We start from the raw sequence: 20988 nt of genomic DNA, 5'->3' as shown, positions 1-20988 counted from the left end.
ACAAACAAGCTTCCAATGCTAATCCGGCAGGAAGTTGCTTTGAGTCATGGAGGGATGTTCTTGCCCTGAAATTGTGTTCAGTCTTAGGGTAATTTTTCTAGAAGATTTCAGACTTCCCCATCAGAGACAGGCTGCCTACTTCCCCCTCAGCTGCTCCCCATCCGTCACGGGCTCCTCTCCTCTCTGCTCCACTGCAAAGCTCAGAGGGGCTGCTAGTCTGATCACCTCTGGCCCAATCTAATTTCAAGGCTGTATCTTTTCGCTTCTAAGCCAACAGCTGTAGGGACTTCAACAACTATTTACCTGAACTGGTGCCAGAAGGACTGGTCTATTATCACGAGCCATTCCCATATGCATTTTTCATCAATGGATGATTTATCTTCCCAACGCACACTGTGCTAAGGAAACAGGCCAGGTCTCTGCTGGCCTCAGCCTCACCGAACGTTTCAGGGGTGCTCTGCACACTAGTAACCCCAGTTTTTCCAGTTCTGGCTTTTTCCTGATCTAAGTCAATGCCCTGATTTTACAACAGAATCTGAGCACCAGCTCCATCAGCAGGACCTAAGCAGGGACAGCATCAACCCTCCAAGGCCTGGGGAGGAATGTAGAGACACTGTTCAAGAATCCAGGGACAGGGTTAGGCAAGTCAAAAATCAGGTGAATCTGGTGAATCTGGTAAAAGGCAATAAGAAGGGCTTCCACTGACTTTTCAGCAGTAAAGGAAAAAAAAAAAAAAAAAAAAGGTTTAGGAAGAACATGGAAAGGGGCAGGGATTTGGTGACAAAGGACTTGGCAAAGGCCAAGGTGGTCAATGTCTTCTTTGCCTTGGTATTTACTGTTAAGACCAGCTTTCAGTAATCCTAGGACCCTGAGGCAAATGGGAAAGGCTGGTGCATGGAAAACATACCCTGAGCAGAGTAAGTTATGGAACATTTAAACAAAGTGGAAAGACATGTGTTCATGGGGCCTGATGGGATGTGTCAAGGGATTGCAATGACAGCTTCCAGTTCTTGAGAGCAAGAGATTTCTGTGGACTGGAGGAAAACAAATGTCACTAATATCTGTAAGAAGGGCAAGAAGGAGCATTTGGGGAACTGCAGGCTGGCCAACCTCACTTCATTTCCTGGGAATGTGATGGAGCGAATTTTCCTGGAAACCATTTCCAAACATATCAAGGACAAAGAGGTGACTGGGAGTAGTCAGCAAGGATGTATGAAGGGGAAATGTCAGATGAGAAGGTTGGCTCAGTGATGGGGGGAGAGAAGTGGATATTGCTCACCTTGACTTTAGTAAGGTTTTCGACATTGCCATGACATCTTCATAGACCAGAACTGGAAACTGAACTGTCAGGGTGGGAGCTGCAATCAGCAGCATGAAGTCCAGCTGGAGACCAGCTCCAAATGTTGTCCCCAGCAGCAGAGACTGAGGTCAATACTGTCTACCGTCTTCGTTAATGATGGGGAAAGTGCACCCTTGGCAAGTTTGCTGATGCTACAATATTGGGAAGAGCAGTTGATATGCCAGAGGACTATGCTGCCATTTAGAGGGACCTCAGCAGGCTGGAGAGATGGACAGAGAGGAACCTCATGAAGTTCAGCCAAAGCAAATGTGGAGTCCTGCACCTGGGAAGGAATAACCCCATGCACCTGTGCAGACTGGGGGCTGACTAGCTCAAAAGCAGCTTTGCAGAGAAAGTCCTGCTGGTCCTGACAGGTAACAAGTTGGATGTGAACCAACCATATGCCCTTCTGTCAAAGAGGGCCAACAACCTCCTAGGCTGTGCTAACATGACCATCGCCAGCAGACTGAGGGAGGTCATCCTTCCCCGCTGCTGAGCACTGGTGAGACCACGTTTTCCTCCAGTCTTGGACTCTCCCATAAAAAGAGACATGGATCTGTTGGAACAAGTCCAGCAAAAAGCCATGAAGATAATTAAGGAACTGGAACACCTGAAAGAGGAGAGTCTGGGACGGCTGGGATATTTCGCCTGAAAAAGCCAAAGCTCAGGAGGGATCCTACCAATGTATATAAATACATGGTTGTGGGAAGGTGAAGGAGATGGATCCAGACTCTTCTCTGTGGTGCCCCGTGACAGGACAGGAGTCAATGGGAACAAATTGAAAAAAAGGAAATTCCATTTAAATGTAAGAAAATTACTTTTTTTATCTTAAGTTATGAATATCGAGAATCCTCAATTAAGCAGTTCTTAAATATAATGTGGCATAAACAGAGCTAAGTAATGTAATTTAAAAATAGATTTGACATCTTTAAATCAATCCTTCTCCCTCCTTGTATGTATTAACAACTAAAGATATCTGCCTAGAAAGGGTAAAAATGTCTTTGGAGATGAAGTAACTGCTCATAAAGAATATTATTTGTAATATGAATGGCTTGACCAGTTGATCCTAATGGGAACTGGATACTGTCATATTCACTTGGAGTGAGCTCTCTCAAGCTCAAGTTTTCCTTAGTGGATGAAGGTCCACTGAACTACAGATGGGCCTCCTCTTGCAAAACTTGTTTGGTGCTGTCATGCAGGCTCCAAATGACAATGGTTACACTAGCTCTCAGTCAAAACTGTGATGGTAAATATGGAAATCAGATATTCAGAAAACACTGTGTTAAGTTTCCAAAGGCATTCAAGCCCAGTGAACCCCGCTGTCCCCCTCCTATATATTTCATGAAGGGTAGAAGGGCAGTTAGACCATTGACAAGTGTAGAAGTGAAGAAAGTCATTTTGACCTGAACCTACTCAGGTTCAGGTACTTCAGGCCTTCATCTGAACTCCCTAAATTGGGAACAGAGCGGCCATGGGTTCCCTTCTAAACAAAGCAAGAATGTTTCTCATGCACACAAGTCAGATGATAGGCATGTAAATCTAGTAAAGATGAATCTTAGCCCAGAAAACTGTGTGCTCAGTTTGCTTGGCTGATAGCAGAAGAATAGCTGCAAGAAGCATTTAAGACAAACCACTAAAACAAGGTAGCTATTTTTATACTTCAGCATTACCTCAGCCCAAAAAAAAGTCTTCCAGCAAAACCATAACACTATTGTGAAGTGACCTGATATTCTGCACCACATCATTTCCAGTCTGTGAAATAGTGAGAAATACTCGAAAACTTGCCTTTTTGACAGATTTCTAGAAATAGATTAACAATCAGGATGCTGCTTTTCACATGACACCCCCCTTGCGCATTGAGGTAACATCCGCTCAAATACAGAACAATGAAAACAATCGTATTTTTCACCTCTCAAATGGACCAGAGAATACAGAAATTGGACCAGTTTGTTTTTCATTAAACTAGACATGTTTACAAGTAAGATGAAAGCAATACTTGCCGAAATGACCTCCTTTCCTCTGTTTGTAAGATTTATTGAAAGCAATATAGAATGGCAACAATAGTCAATCATTGGTGGCAGACTGCCCTTTTATTAGGCATAGTGAAGCCAATTAATCTGAGAGAGCTTTTTCCCTTCACCTCCTGAAGGCAGGTACTGCTAGAATGTATTCAAAAATTTTACAGGAATAAATAAAGGTGCCAAAATTGCTCATTTGAACTTTGAGAAATTATTTACAGGCACTCGAGATGCTAAATATTAACACTGTATGCTAACAGTCCACTGGGCAGAGTGCCTGCTGCTGTAATTTGCACAGAACCAAGATTTAAAATAAAACTTTAAAACATGGCTCTGTGATACTGCCATTCTCAGGATTATCAAGAAGAGGAAAGAATGCCTGTAAGAGAAAGGAAGAATAATAAGAACACTGAAATCTGGCTGTAAGTAAAGACTGCTGAGTTAATCAAAGATATCTTTAAATAAGAATGCAAGGGAAGATTGGCTAGTGAACCAGTCGCAAGTTTAAAGCACAGAAATAATCAGTTTTTTGTGGTTTCTTTCTAGGCGCATGTTATCTGCTGTTTGTAGGAGATACCAAAGGCTATTTGAGATGAAAAGCAAGTATATAATAATCTTAATTATGGAATATCAGAACTCAAGGTGTCGTAATTCAGGTTCTAATTTCTGTGATCACTGATTCTAATTAGAACTATTGTAATACATGCTCTTTGGAGGCATATAAGACAAGTGAGAAACATAGTGGCAGCTCCTTTTTTTAGGGACACACAGTTAAACATTCCTTTATTCTTGGATTACCTCAAGCATCCTTCCAGGATTATCTTCACCATAAAATCGATTATAATCTTACCAGTTTCACAGCTGGGCCCAGTGAAGCCTTGGGGGCAGGCACACACATTGGACGCAATGCAGGCTCCTCCATTCCTACACCCATCTTTGCAAAATGCTGAAATAATAAAAGCAGAATATATGATTAAGAAGGAATTAATAAAATTACACTCCACAACTTGTGCAGAGGCACAACTTTTTGGGCTTCTAGCAGAGTGACACAAAACACAGTCCTGTAGTGCTGAGCACAGAGGCTGTTTTCACCTAAGGATAGAGGTCATGAGGAGATGGTTTATAGCCCCCCTGCCTCATTGGCCAGATGGTCTGACAAGATGAAGAGGGAGATTAGAGTAAATCATCTGAAGAAAACAGCCCACATATGTGCGTCTTCCCATGCACTGGAAAGCAGTGAAAGGGAACATCTTCCATAGCAACAGACCCTGCTTAGGGCACTGCTATTCTTCACTGCTTCCCAAATAAAAGCCTGAACTTAACAGGCACAATTAAGCAGTAAATTATCTGGCCTACCTGATTCCTAAATTCAGCAATTAGATCTAAACAATAAAAAGAGTAGTTTTGCTTCAAGGGATTTTAAAGAGGTTAGAACTTTGACCATTCACAGTTTGAAGTCGATCCTTGGATTTGTTCTTTGTCTTACATTGGAATCTAAGAAACTGCGCTCGCATATTTAAGTGAAACATTATCCAGATACAGCTGTCAATAAGTGTGTGCCTACAAGAATTCCTTCTGCTGACACATGAATGCAACCAGCTATGATATAAAATATGGCAGCTGTTTAATTGCTTTGATTGTATCTGTACTATGGAGTGAGCTATGCTGTGTTCACAAGAAATTACACAGGAAAACTGAGGGTGAAACTAAGTGGATAAAGGTTATCACCAATGTGAAGAGTGAAATTCTGCCCAAGAGGATTGGGGTTACCCTGCATTTGCGGTCAAGAGGTGCACCCAGCTCTCTGCAAGCCTTCAGCATCCAAACTAGGGCTATAGGGACGTACCTTTCTCAGAACAGGATACACAGTCTCGGAGCCTTCCCCTGTGTACTCTCTTTTCAATACCGAGAAGAGAAGGAGGGAAGCTTTCCCTTTGCAGTGGGGCCCTCTGAAACATTACATCTGCATCACATCTTAGCCGGAATGTGGAAGAGCTGAATGCTGCTCTATGCTTAGGCAGCCTTCTTTGAACCAACACCTGTGTGCGAAGGGGCACATCCTCAACAGGAGGCCTGGGCACTATTCCCAAGCACAGCACAGGGCTCAGTCGCACAGACTGGGGGCTCCTCTGAGCCGAGTGGCTCTGGATTTTAACCTCCCCAGCCTGAGGTGTTTTCTCTCACATCCCAAAAGACAGACAACAGCAGAAACAGGGGTGCTGGCTGAGAGCTTCTCCTCTAGACATGTGTTTGACTGCAAGTAGGTAGGGTACTGTGTTTTACAAAGAGCTCATATATATTAGGAATGCACAGGAAGAAAAAAAAAGGTATACTAGGACTAAAGTGAAGGAATGGCTAGTACTAATATCTTAATTATGTTTATGAATTAAAGAAATACTGGGTTGCTTAGCCTCAATAATACACAGCAGAAGAATGCATCTATGGAATACAGATAGATTCTGATATCCAAGAGATGGGAGGATTGAGGTGCAGTTTCAGGGAATGCTGCATATGCCACTGCTGCAGCTAGATCATTTCTCATTGCTGAGCCAGTTCCATCACAGCTGTACTACCTGTACTGTCAGATATTCCCAAATCCTGTGTGAGGAGTCTGAAGACTTCTGAGAACTTGGGGCCAGTTACCAAGCATTACCTCCTCTGATGCAAAATACAACAGGAATTATAAAAGCAGCACTGTACCTTTAGAAAAACATCTGAGACGGTTAACAGTTTTTTTTGATCTTCACCAGTGAATGGCAATGTTAGAAAATAGCCAGCAGCTCCAGCTTTTCTGCTTTTCTCATTTACTATGGAGAGTACCAAACAATCTTCCAGCAAAACATCAAATGACTGACAGTGGAAAATGTAGATTTGACAATATTTGCACAACTGTAATTTTGTTGGTAACACTGGGTTGTTTGAATGGGGTAGCAGTTATAGAAACTTGACTTGGGGCAGAAATGAAAAGTAGTGACTCCAAAGTTTAGAACATATTGTCTATATATGCAACATCCTCAAATTACTATGAAGGGTAAATTGCAAAGTTTCTATGTCCACTCATGAAGAGGCACAGAACCAAAATGTCTGGTATTTTGTCTGTCATCTTCAAGTCTGTGAACAGACTGGCATGAACTCACGCAGCTGAAAGGCTGCTGCCCGCAGGGCCCTCCCCAGCTTACCTTTACACACGGTCCCGTTGCCTGTGTAACCCGGCTTGCAAACGCAGTTGTGCCCACCCACGGTGTTGAAACAGAGAGCGTTTTCATCGCAGTTGTGCTGGTTTGTGATACACTCATCATGCTCTGAAAAACGAAACAATAATAGCACGTTCTCGAATTCTGCATACACAACAAAATAAAAGATTTATATAGGTTTCAGTGTTAAAAAGAGACAAGAATAGCAGTAGATTCTGAAGACAGCGCTAGGTGAACACGTAACTCTGGAATGAACAAGGGTATACATTTTTAGCACACATCTGTATAAGTGTGTTGCAGCATAATTCCACTTCATTAATGGGGAGCTACCATCACTACATTTTCTATGTTGGCTACAGTGTACCTGTAAACACTCACCCAAAAAATGACTAGCATACTACAAATCCGTATGTTAGATCTAATATACAATTTATTCATGCAGGTTAATCTTAATCAGGATTCACAGGGTTTCTTTCAGAAAGCTGACTCATGGTGTCAGTCACACAAACAAACTGCAAAAAATGCCATTAGCACAAGGCAGGACTTCCAAATGGAGCCCACACTCCCCGTCACTTCGTGGTGTGCACAGCTCTCATCTTCATCCAGATGAACTAAGTAAACTGAAAACAAATATCCACCTTCTGCTCAGGGTTATGGGGCTTTCATCATCTGGCACCAGTGCTCAATGGATCTGAATCTTCAGTTTGGTAACTAAATTTTGACATACTGGGGAAATAATACTTTTTGGATGAAATGAACAAGAAAGAAAGTATGATTTTGCGTTAACCTGAAGTGCACTGCTTAATTGGAAATTAAAATACATATATATATAGTAAGTGCTTAGGTTACTCAACATTTTAATATTTTAGCTTGCAATTGAAAAATAAAAGCAAAACATAATTCCAAAATAAGATGACATAATTCAAAAATAAGATGCTCTAAGTTATTATTTCAAAATGTCACATAAACTGATCCATCATCTTTGAAATGAAATATCGTAGTTCTAATGCAACAAAATGAAATGTTTCGGCCTGCTGGAAATCTTCCTTGCACTTTATCTAATTTATCTAACCATAAATAATTTCAGACTTTCTGGAATCTTTTATTTCAGGAAAATGGAACATTTTGGTGAAAATAAAAATTACACTATTTCAGTCAGCAGACATGGACTAAAGTGTGAGTGAGGCTTCCACAACCATCATTCTGTCCACGGTCTAACAGATTTTATTACTTTAGCTTATGCTTATTCTGTCTATCTATTTGACCCAAGTTTGAAATCTGGTACTGGATGTTCTCTCCTGCCTGGCTTTGGTTATTTCACATTGCTCTGAATCTTCCAGCTTCCAAATAAGAGCTGAATCCTAAATATACCTCACAGAGTGGTTGTGAAAATCATTTTGTTGATGTTTGCAAATCACTACGCAAATGTTCAGCTTGCTATTTCAATATTAGCAATAAATTACACGAGTATATAACTGGCCAAATGGACCTATATGTCTAATCCAATAAAAGTTGTAAACTGACCTCTACCAATGGCAAGTACCGGTTTTTAAAAAGGATGAAAAATCATCAAAATAGAGCTAACTAATTTTAAATACCACACAGGGGGGGTTTGTTTTGTTTTATATAACACTTGTCTGATGCCACTCTTATAAACTTAAGAGTCTCTTATATCACCATATTGTGGTTAGCAGCCCTCACACCTTCTGAGCAAGTCTCTTACTGAGTGCAGCAGAGTTGGGCTACAGGCCTCTATCCTGAAGCATAAGATTTAATTCCTTTACTCTCAGAATGGTAACTAAAATTGTTAATGTTCAGCAAAAGATCTGGCCCGATTAGACTCCTGTTAAAATATTTTATTCTAATCCCCTGCCACAGTGTAACTGTTCTGCTGGCTGAAACAGTCCTTTTGTTAGATTACTTCATAAAACAACAAAAAAGTCACAATTACATAAATTAGCTACAAGTCTCTACAATAGCTACAATAGCACTCTGGATTTCTGTGTTACTATTGTGGTGCCATTTAAATAATACATACTGATTATTTTCTCGTTTTTAAAAGTTCCATTACACACACAACAGGCAATATGAACTGTGGAGGCACGAGAAGCAGTACGCATCCAGCAGCAGACCCTGCACGGCCGGTGTCTCAGCGGGTAGGGAACGCACAACAATACATTACACCGATCGATTTGATTCAAAACACTGAATTTGGCAAATTCAGTGTCACACTGAACAAGAAGTGTGACCGGCCGCCACAGCCCTTGGGGATGCAAGCGCATCCCTGGCACACACCGCCTCTCTTTGCGGTGGATAAGGGCGTGAGAGCAGAGCAGCTCCGCTCATCAAGAGGAAGTGTCATTTGGCAGGGAACGGCGCGAAGCACCAGCCTGCAAGGGCTCTGAAAGCCAAAGGCAGGGAGGCTGGCGCGGCCTTTTTGCCAAACTTGCTCTCGTGTTTCCAAGGCAACAAGGTATTAAGCACGTGCATTTTTATATATGGGAATGGTATAGATGATTTTAACCTTTTAGCAGCTACGTAGCACAGCTTGGATTCAAAGGCAAAATGCCTTGTTCCCTGATCTGGCAGTAAGAAACTTCAGCATCTCATACCCTTCTGTAAAAGAGCTTTCAGAGGACGCCTGCTACCATTTCAGCAAGAGGGCCCAGCACGTAATCAAAACTGTACTATTATCAAAATATCCATCGCTTCTACAACTGTGACTACCTGCTCAAACTTCAGGTCTATTTTTCTTTTAAATCAAGCATTAATGACTTATGAAAAATTCATGGTTTTGATAAACGATTCTGAGATTGAAGTTTACATGTCATTAAATTGGAAAAAATGTCTTAGAATAAAAAGAAAAATTGTAATTCTGTTAAAGAAATAGACACTTTAAAATGATAGGAAAAGAATCAGCAAGTATATTTCACATCCTATCTAGATTTATTGTCTTTTATCATGTGAATTAACCACACAATTAAAAACATGTAGATGTATTGCTGCTTCATATTCCCTGTTTCAGTTCCAGCTAGCAGCGCAAACAAAACATACATGGTACACTATGCGGTTTTGGAGAGATCTTCAAAACTGCTTTTCCATAACTCTCTGTTTGTTATAACGTATGTCTGTCCAGTTTTATTAAATATAGAAGTATTCAATTGTAATTAAAAGGGTGCCTCTGTTCATAACTGTTCATAGATTCATGCCTATTACTTTGTTTTTTTCTTTCAAATAAAACTTTTGGAAGTCACTTTAAATGAAGAGGACATTACAGAAACTCAGCTCAGCAATCTTCAGTAGCAAACCAGGAATTGCATAAGCAGGTGTGATCATAAGTTACAAAGAAGTGAAAAAGCAATTTATAAAAGAATAATTTAAAAAGAACCATGAGTATGGTGTCTTTCTTCTACTTTATGTTCAAAAATAGTACGGAAACATTATCTGCATTGTTTAGAAACGTAAATACTGCTCAGACACATTTCTGATGCTCCAAGAAGCAATGCTGAGCCTGCTTATTTCAAGCGTCTTTAGGAATAACCTGACACAGATGTAACAAAAGCCTTATGCTCATTTCCCTGCACATCACAGCCATGATAGGGAGCCCAGGTACAATAGCATTACACAGTCAAAGAAATAAAAAATTACTTTCACAGAGAGATTTTAATGATTTACAAATCTGAATTTGCATAAACTGATATTCCCAAAAGACCAAATGTACTGTTTCATGATTACTTCTAAAGCAATGTTATCTAACACATCTAAAATCCATTTTGCACTGGCCAGGACTCCATGCTCAACAGTATTAAAATTCATAAAATCTCTGGCTTAGGAATTGACTGAAGACTTAAATACAGTATTCATGTTGGCTAGACTAACTCTTGAATAAGGTCTTTCTAAATGTAAAATAAAAAAAAAAATGCTATTACTCCTCTGTAAATACATATGAATGTTTCACTAAATAGCTTTCAAGACACAGATGACTTACAGAAATGCAGAAAGCACATGACTCAGTTATTTGCATTTATGTTGCAGCAAACAGCTCCTACACACACATGTGTACATATAAATATATTTAGATATCTTTAAAAATATACACACACATGCTTTATTTTACTTTGATTCATTTTGAAATACACTTTGGGACTATTTCATGTGGATTGTCTGACAAAGATGATATTAATTTATACCAAAAAAAAGACAGAGACTTTCTTGAAGGTGTGGAACATAAATTAAGCAAATGGTTCCTCACAACAATCCAGGTTAACAGGAAGATATGCACAGTGAAGTGCAGCATCCTAAGGAAAGACCCTGCTGGTGTGAACTGATGCAGACCCACTAACTCCTACACTCTGTGATGACAGTGCCCGTCTGCTGGGCATCTCTCATCAATTTTATTAGATGTCTGGAGAATCCTTCTGAACCAGGTAACACGCTCTCTATGAGGTATATTACCTTTCTTCTTTTATTTCCCTAGTGCTGCTCAGCCTCTCTGCCCTTCCTAATGTGTTTTCCATGGTTAAAAGTAAACAGAAAACCTGTATAGCATTTGCTATGCATTATTCTGCTTGTGTATCATAAGGTTTTACCAACTCCTGAATATTTATCTATCTATCTCATGCATCCAAATTTTGTAAGCATCTAAGAAAAAAAGAAAAAGAAAGAAACCAACAAACAAAATCCAATATCCAGCAGCAAGCAGGATTACACCTGAGTTGCACATTCAGCTACTAACGGGTAAAGAGTAATACGCTGATAGGTATTCCAAGCCATTCACTAACAGCATGGGAGAATAAGAGCTATATCCACACTTAAAACACAGAAATGCCTAAAAGAACACAAATATATAAATAAAATATGCTTCTCCAATTGTATTCTTGTAATGTCATGCAAAAGACATTCATTTTTGAGTGAGGAATTTGTGAACCAGAATTACATTAAATATATATATATTTATACTTTACATATATGTGTGTATATATATTTATATGTGTGTATATATATATAAATAGTATATATACATATGCACATATATATATGTATGTATACAAAACAGAATATTTTAGATATTTCCTCCTTAAGATGTCTCTGAATCGTTGAACTCCTTCTGATTGATTTGGTATAATCAATAGAAATATGGTGACCTGCTGTTATTCTGACAGTGACAACAGGTAAGAGTTACACCTAAATATCTGCTCACAGTTCATCTTAATTGCAGGATTTTTTCCTCATATTGTTCTTGTACAAGATAAAAATTTATATTAATTAAATTGATAGTTTAGAAGACTTATTCAATTAAGATCATTTGGGAAGTGACAGATGGTTCATTTCTTTAAAGACTTCACATTAACTAGTTTAAACTCTAATTAGCAGGGTTATCTAAGGCCTCAGTTAACGCACACTGCTTTCAAAGAGAATAAATTTATTGATGAAATGGTTTGTTTTTCTATTACAAGTATACTTACAAATTTCATTTTTCTGCATGTCTGCAATTTAAATACAAAATTGAATCTGTACTTTAACTACTCAGAGTAACCGCATGGTTTGCCCTTCATTAATTAATGATTCATGACTTCAACATCAGTGACCACCAGCAGTTGTCCTCAGTTCAAGGCTGGGGACCTGAAAGGCAAGGTCTCCTCACTGCTAATCTTGTTTCTTGATTGATTTTCACTTTCATCCACTCCTGTATGTTCCTTACCCATGCTGTTCTTTTACTACTTTTTCACTGGAGATATAAACAATTATTTTTTTGAACTTGGGTACAAAATTTTTCCTACTTTCTTCTCTTAATTATGATGATAATAAAAATAGCTCTGGCATGTGTAGGTTCTTTTCTCAAGAGCTGTTTAGAGACCATCCTGCTTTCTGAAATGTTGTTTCTGACTGTAATTACATAGTCCACTGTTGTTCTTCAGGGAGAACAGCTGCCATCATCTCATCCAGATGTCTACTTCTCTCTTTTATTTATTAGCTTAGTTATATATTCCAATTTTGGCACGGAAAAAAAAAAAGAGAAACAAGAAGACTGTAACTAAACCTTAGCAAAAAAAAATCCAGTTGGGGCCAAACCCCAGTATCCCTTTTCATATCTATTCTGAGGGGTCGTATTGCTCCAGGATTGTGTTATACTTACTTATAATACTAAGAAGATATACAGGGGAACTTATATTATTGGCAGCTATTAAGGATTAAAGAAGCTGAATAAATGCTTATTGAGAGACAGCAATACCAAGAACACGTGCCCTTCTCTTTGAGTCTGTCTCTGCAGTCAAGAGTGCTCTGGAGAAAGCCCTGACATGGCGGAGACTCCTGAGGACAGACGAGAATGGGCTGGAATTCAGGCTCTGCACGTGTGCAGCTTCAGCTATTTCAGTTTAAAAAGAGGTGAATTAAACGGGAACTGTGGGACACTGATTTATGTCAAAGCAGGTCTGCAACAAAGTCCCCAGATGAACAACACTGTGACCAACGGGGTTTCTTCCACAGGAGCTCTGCGGCTGACACCCACAGAAGGGCAAATCAGAAGTATTCACAAATGAAGATATTTTGTTGGCTTATCAAAAGGAATCCACTTTTGCATGTCTGCATAGCCTTCTCCCTTAGCCTTTAGTAACTGCTCAGAAGAACAACTGAGTAAGGACAAACCAGCTGGACAGGCAACCATGAGGAGAGCTACTTGTTTTGGAGGTTTACCTCAGCATAAGAGGTCATCTAAGCAACACCGTGCTGCAGAGTTTGCCTTGCACGCTCCTATGCCTGTGTTCTTAATGGTGCCGTTGCTACCTCGATCTTTGGTTATATCTTTATGGGCCTTAACTGACAATTTTGTTTCATAAACAGAAATCCTGACACTTTGAAGGAGGTGATGAATTTAACCCCTAAACGTTTCCCACTTCTAACCATGTTCTTTTCTCACTAGAAGAACCAAAACTTGTAACTTGCGCCTCGTTCTTCACCAATATGAGAATGTAAGAAAGCTCCTGAGACTGACAGAATCCAAGTAAAATGCTGCATGTCAAAATCCAAATACATCTTTTTAAAGTAAGGAATAGGATACTCTAATCCCAGTAAAGAAGATTTTTAAAAAATCTAAGATTTTCACTTTTTTTTATTAATTATTTAACAACAGACTTTCATCTAGAAAAGAGAAGTTCCATTTTACACATGAAAGTCTGCAAGAGGTATGCACATTTTTTTACACCATTAGTTAGACTTTAAGGTTTTTTATTTTTCTTATAGAACATTATGCAAGTGATTTTGCATATAAAATCTCTCTTATCTTTTTGGTTATTCCAAAACTGAAATTCTGGATTTTTATCCTAAACTGAAGAAATATGTAATTTAGCTGTATGTCTTTCTGAATTGTCCACTAGAAATTCTAAACTATATAACTCTAATCTTGGCTCTTGTGACTCTCAGCTGAGTATATGCTCCCTCACACCTTAAACACAAAAGCCCATGATACAAGCTGAGTGTAGACTACTCCATCCTTCCTCTTCAACAAGAAATCGGGGCTACGGTTTCTGAGAACTCTGGGAAAATATAAATTATTCTCCATTGCAGCTGCAATGGACAAGGTGATAGCTAAAATACGTTATTTCAAGTCAGGTTTACCACTGCTCCCTTTCACCAATCTCCACAGCTCTTGAGGAATTCACTTAAACCTACTTAAACCCACTTAAGTTTCCTCATCTTCAAAATTTATATTTTAATTGTGATTTCTCATTTCATAGGAGCAATTTTGAAAAATAATAACATTCCTTTCAGGGAGAGTTCTACTTTAATATTAATTCATTATTTATTCTCATGATAACCTATGAATTTTCACACTTTTAAACTACTTAAGCAGAGGAAAACTATTGAAGAATATGTAACATAACAGCTAAAATAAAATAAGCTTTAATTTCCTCCATGTCTGCCATTTTCTATATGCCTTCCTGAAGGGAAAAGTTCAAGAGGAGCGTTTTCTAAGGCACTTACCAAAGGTCTAATTGTTTTCCCTAAGGGAAAGTCCATAACTCCCACTGACTTCAATGGCAGAATTGTAATGCAAATATAAAATGATTTTGAAAATCCCACCTTAGGAGATTTCAGCCTAGACATTAGGTCTGTGACCTTGTCAACCACTTCTTTCTTGCCTTAATGCAAACTGATCTCTTAATATCTTGTCTCTTTTATCACTGACATTTTTAAACAGTGTTTCTATCATTTAAAAAAGTATTTCATCATTATCATTTAGCTTGTATTTCTCAATACGTTCCTTTTTTTTTTTTTTTCATCTAGGCAGACACATTATTTGTTCCTAGATAATCCCTTTTCAATTTCAACCTGCATTGTAAACTTCCCAGGTACTTATGATAAACTGAGGCTTTCACAAGCATCTATTACACTGTCAGAAGTGACAATGAGAGCGAATTCTGCATCTATAGTAGTGATTGCTACTTTATCACTAGTAGAAAAATAGCCAGCCTAGAACTGTAAATATCCTACTCCAATTTCCTCAGCCATCTGAAAAGTGCTTATTTTAGTACTTTTCCCAATGCCAGCTCTTTTAATTTACTCTTTACTGAGAGATTCCATGTTATAGAAGTCTGCTACCAGCAAGAGATATGTGTACTGGATTCTGTGATGCTTTGCCTCCATCTTGCACAACCTGCAGATTATCTACATGACCAGAGGCTCCACAAAAGCTCCTTGAGCAACACTTTATTTGGATGCCCACACGATGGGACAAGAGAAACATGTCTCAGCAATCAAGTGCTGTCCAAAGCTAGTTTGTGAAACTATAAAAGTACTCAAAGGTCTCTGGAAACAGCTGATGCCACTTTTCTATCCTTTCAGTATTCCCGTTCATCATTACCTTGAGCTGCCAGGGAACTCACCATACAGGACAACTGCCATGACTGGAGGGGATAGTGCCTGACTGGAGGATGGGTGAAGAAAATGGGACACTACTGTGGTGGATGTCGCTTTGATCCTGCTCTTGCTGCCCTTGGGATTCCAGTGCCATTTAACTAACCATAAATACTAAGGAAAAAAAATCTGTTCCCTTATGCAGCAGAGCAAGCTCCTGATAGAGGAGATGGATCCCCTTAGCTCCCCAGTGTGCCCCAGGAATGCAGATGCCTCACTCGGTATCTAGAAGGGCAGTACTGGTTTTGATAAAGCAACTGCAGGGCTTGAGCTCAGTGAGGGAAACGGCTTCCTGCAGTTTTGCTCCCTAATTTAGGAAAGGGGTCTCTACTTGGAAATGAGGACAGGGACGTCACCAGCGAAGGGTCAGTGGAAGTTCCGCAGAGTGATACTTTGCCCTCAGTTCTGCCCTGTCACTGCTGATGCTCCCTCGAGCTTATCCTGAGGTTCACCAAAGCAGCGCGGCAGGGGCATAGCCAGCTTTCCTGGGATGAGCACGCCTGGGGAAGGATGGGACACGAGCACCACCGAGTCAGGCAAGCGCTAGCGCAGGCACCAGTCCTGAGAGCCCGCAAGCAGCGCCCTGGCACTGCAGACACAGCCCCTGAAGCCACAAGCAGCGCCCTGGCACTGCAGACACTGCCCTGGAGCCCGCAAGCAGCACCCTGGCACTGCAGACACTGCCCTGGAGCCCGCAAGCAGCGCCCTGGCACTGCAGACACAGCCCCTGAAGCCACAAGCAGCGCCCTGGCACTGCAGATACTGCCCTGGAGCCTGCAAGCAGCGCCCTGGCACTGCAGACACAGCCCCTGAAGCCACAAGCAGCGCCCTGGCACTGCAGACACTGCCCTGGAGCCCGCAAGCAGCGCCCTGGCACTGCAGACACAGCCCCTGAAGCCACAAGCAGCGCCCTGGCACTGCAGACACTGCCCTGGGAGCCCACAAGCAGCGCCCTGGCACTGCAGACACTGCCCTGGGTGCCGCGGTGCTGGGCAGCTTGGCTGCCATAGGGTGCATCTATACCCTATAGGGTAGCAACCATGGCACAGCACAGTGAAATGGGTTTTCACCTTCCTTTTCCTCTAACCTGTGGATTTTGCAGCCCATGCTGTATTTTGTTGCCAAGCATTCTTACAAATAATGATCACTGCACTTACACATATGTATATTTGTATTTCTTATTGATAAATAAATGTTTGTATAAGCACGTGCTGACAAATTTTACATATTTGAAAAATTCTACTACCAAATCCACTGCCCATGAATTCATAAGCACCATGAATTACCCAATTAAACAGAGACAAGATCGAAATTAAGTACTCAGTAGTGTTTGAAGCACGAATTAGGAATTTTGAATTAAACCACAGAGTTAAGAAGCAAAGCAAACTCGATCATATATTCCATTCTGTAATACTATTGCCATCCCAAGATGAATTTAGCTTTGCATTCCTACATGTTGTACACGTCTGCCATTTGGAAAGGAGATATTCAGATGCTGACAACACCTCTGGGGCCCACTAACTTTAGGGTGGGAACTAAGAGAACAATAACAGTATATTCATAAAGTAATGGAAAATCTGTTGAGGTAGCAATTGGCCACGTTCTCTTTTTACTTCCAAACATTAAAATGATACAGTGAGAAGTTACATTAAATTCTACCTCCATGTCCACCTTTAGAAAAGCTCGAAGTAATGAATTCTGTTTAGCAAATGTATTGAAATCTTTATCTTCTCTTTCTTTTTAATGCAGCATCACCAAAAGATGCTACAGTTTTCCAAACCCCTGAACATCAAAGTTAACACTGTGTGACAGCGGCTATGTTCCAAACTCGTCACGTTTAGTGGTCCATAACAGGGTAAATGGCACAATTACCTGCTGTAATTACTGTTGCTGACAATATATTTTCCCTGGTGATTGGTTTATATGATTCAGAGCTGCTTATCTTTGTCAGCCCAATCCAAATCTCCATTTGCAGCAACTTTGACATTAGCTTGGTAAGTACTTAAGAATTAGTTCCAATATCTGCCAAGACAGATATTAGGGATGGTGAGGTTAGTAAAAATTCATCTTCTACAGCATGGCTAAACAGTCCACCACAGTCCACCCCTTTAATGCTTTGCATTAGAAAATAAGCATTTATAATTAAAATCTATTCTCCATTTAAATTAAATGGTCATTTGTTTTATTAATATATTGGAAGACACACTCACTGAAAAAGGTAAATAAAATGAAAGAAAAATGTAAATAAAGAAGTAAATAAGGTAAAATTATGTGAAAAACATTAAAATTGCCATGAGAAGGCATATCTTAAAGAACACCCGTGGAGGCCAACAGTGAGTTTGATTCATAGCAGTGTGAGTCAGAGACTAATCACAATTTCCAAAATTATTTCTGTTTGCAGTTTTCTAGTTTTGACCTGAAGAGGCCTCAAATCCACAGTTTTCTAAAAAAAAATTTAGAAGATAGAACACTTCTGTATATTGAGAACTGCCTTATATATATATATATACATATATATACACACACTATATATATGCATGTATATATATGTGCATATACGTATCTTTATATATATATGTATAAAATACATATAAAACAAGCATCTTTTAGAGACACAACGTTTTCACAAACACTGCCTCTCAAGATGCATCTTAACCAACAAAAGGGAAGTGCCACCCAAAAGCCTTGGGATTATGTCGCACGAGAGCAGCTGTTCCCAGTGATGCTCCCTTTTACACAGACCTGACTTTTTGAACCAAAGATGATGCTTTGGCCAGTCTTCCTCCATGCAGTCATCACCAGAACAACCCCCCGAGGACGGTTCTGACATTTTTCGTCTCAGCGTGGCAGGATTTGGGCCTCCTTGGCAGCCTGCCTGTCCCAACTGCCACAGAGAGGCCCTTCTGCCACGTGGGCATTTTGCTCATGCAGGTGAAGCGACAAACTCAGATAGGGCAAGTTCTGGAGCTGGAAATAACATTAGACAGGAATAGAAACACAGAAAAAGCACCAATTTAGCTTTAAATTACCAGCGCTGTGCATTTGTGCAGGACCAGCCACATTTGGCTGCAGGATCATCAGCAAATTTCAGTGTGAAACAGAAGCAACATGCAGAACGACAAACATGAGCCTTTCTTTGGGATTACACACAGGAACACAGATACCACGTGAGCCAGTGAAGTGGATAAGCCCAATATGTTTACTTTTTGCGCCAAGACATTTCAGGGTAGATTTCAGCATAATTTATGTGCAAAGAAGGACTAGCAAATATGCAACTGCTGCTGTGGTTAACAGGCTTTACAGCATGGCACAGCCACTGCTCCGACACACGCAGGGAGAGAGCTTTGTAGCCCTAACGGTCACTTCTGAGTTCTTTTGGCTGCAGCAATGAGTTTGAAAAAAAAAATCAGTTTGATGTAAAGTTTATTTGGTTTAGTAAGTCAAAAATCATCAGTAACAAAGACTAGCAAAAGGGAATACTACTGTTAGATCTATCCCAGAAACAAGCCTACGCAGGATTTCCAAAACAGGACAAATACTAAATTACAATGATTTTCAGTGTTGACTGTCAGTATAAAACAAGAGTTGAAGAAACAATTGCCATTTAGCATAGAGCAAGGTTAGTCTTTTTAAAATTTCACAAAAACAAAGGATGGTTACAAATTGTTTCAGGCGACACTGCTTACTGAACTTGACCTGCTGCATGCAGCAGAAATCAAATTATAAGGAATTAGAAGTTTCCATATTTGTCAATTGTCTGAATTAACTGAACAAATAATTCAGCGATTCTATATTCATTTAGAAGAAAATCCCTTTGCTTATAATATTAAAGGAAAAGGACTAGGAAGCCATGGACAAAACTAAAAAAAATCATGTCTCCTTTTATGCATCTTGACAGACAGGTAGATCTTTCTTAGCCTTTTCTCATGACTGCATTATGCTACAATTGGAAATATTTTTCAACAGCAGAGTGCTAACAGACTAAAACCTGATGACCATATACTACCCTCAAAACCGGTATCTACTGCCCTCAAAACCGGTGCTAACTTCTGTCACAGCTATAGTGACCTTGATTTTTATCGTGAATGCATAGAAAACTGCTGACTTGAATAGAACATTACCACATAACCTTAAATAACTCCACCATTCCTATTTAAAAACTCTCTCTTCCCATGCAGTAGCTCCAGTCTCTCACTGACCTTGGCTGGAGTCCTCTGAGGACAAGCTAAGCTCTGCGGGCAGGAGCAGCTCACCAGCTGCCTCACACAATCGCTGTGAGCCATCCCAGTTCCCTCTATTAAACTGCATTCCCTCCTGGCTGGCTCAACAAGATGGCAGCAGACTCCCATCTCCTGCTCCAGGAAGATCCTTATCACTTCAAAGAACCTGTCCTCAAGGCAACCTAAAATGTTTCTTGATCTTTGCAGTCTGTCTTTTGCCTGTGATCATTCATAGAAGGATAAATCAAGAGAGACCCATCTGTGATAGAAAGACATGTTGTGGTTGAGCTCCATAGATAATGAGCCTGTGAACTCCCTTTTCCTATACTCTAACTCAAAGCCCTAAATTCTTCAGACATCAGTGACCAAAGAGGGCAGGAGACCTGCATGGATGGATATGGAGCTCCTGGCAAAACTCAAATAGAAAGAAGTGTACAGAAGGTGGAAGTAGGGACAGACCACTTGGGAGGAATATAGAGATGTCATCCTAGGGATGAGAGTAGGAAGAACTACTGGCCTTGGAGTTGAATATGGTAAGGAAGGTCAAGCACAGCAATTAGGACTTTTCTAAATACATAAGCAAGAAAAGAGAAGATCAGGGAAAATGTGGACTCACTACTTACTGGAACAGGGGGATGTGGTGAAAGAGGATACAGAGAATGCAGAGTTCCTCAATGCCTTCTTCGCTTTCAGACGTTACTCCTAAGACCTTCCCTCAGAAATCCCAGGGCCTGGAGACCACAGAGAAAGTCTGCAGAAAGGGAGACTTTCCCTTGATGGAGGAGGATCAGGTTAGGGATCACTTATGTAAATTCATGACACACAGAAGTCCATGGGCCACGAGGAGATGCACCCACCAGTGCTGAGGAAGCTGAATGATGTTATTGTCAAGCCATGCTTATAATCTTTGAGAGATCCAGGAGATCAGGAGAGGTGTTTGGGAACTGGATGAAGGCAAGCATGAGTCCAGTCTTCAAAAAGCACAAGGAGCAGGACCCAGGGAACTACAGGCCACTCAGCCCCACCTCCATCCCTGCAAAGGGGATGGAACAGCTCATCCTGGACACCATCTCCAAGCACAGGAAAGGAGTAGTCAGCACAGATTCACAAAGGGGAAATCCTGCTTAACCAGCCTGACAGCCTTCTAGGATGGAAAGACTAGCTGGGTAGGTGAGGGGAGAGCAGTGGATGTTGTCTACCTTCACTTCAGTAAGGCTTTCAACACTATCTCCCATAACATCCTCATAGGCAAGCTGATGAAGTACAGGCTAGATAAATGGATAGTAAGGTGAACTGAAGAC

The 20988-nt window shown here is 40.4% G+C and overlaps 1 protein-coding gene across 1 annotated transcript in view; it reads right to left on the bottom strand.

Moving 5' to 3' along the window:
* The window catches only part of NELL2 (neural EGFL like 2), a 137779-nt gene that overhangs the window by 34135 nt on the left and 82656 nt on the right, over positions 1–20988 (bottom strand). Inside the window, exons 14-15 of the mRNA XM_088530377.1 lie at positions 6537–6659; positions 4208–4303 (exon numbers count right to left, since the gene is read on the bottom strand). Coding sequence (XP_088386503.1) covers positions 4208–4303; positions 6537–6659 — 219 coding nt within the window. The remainder of the gene's footprint in view (positions 1–4207; positions 4304–6536; positions 6660–20988) is intronic.

The sequence above is a fragment of the Tinamus guttatus genome, unplaced genomic scaffold (genome assembly GCF_059628265.1).
Source record: "Tinamus guttatus ecotype Peru unplaced genomic scaffold, ASM5962826v1 Tinamus_guttatus_pri_ptg000368l, whole genome shotgun sequence".
NCBI lineage: Eukaryota > Metazoa > Chordata > Aves > Tinamiformes > Tinamidae > Tinamus > Tinamus guttatus.
Note: the sequence above shows the minus strand (reverse complement) of the source record. Positions and strands in the feature narration are given on the sequence as shown.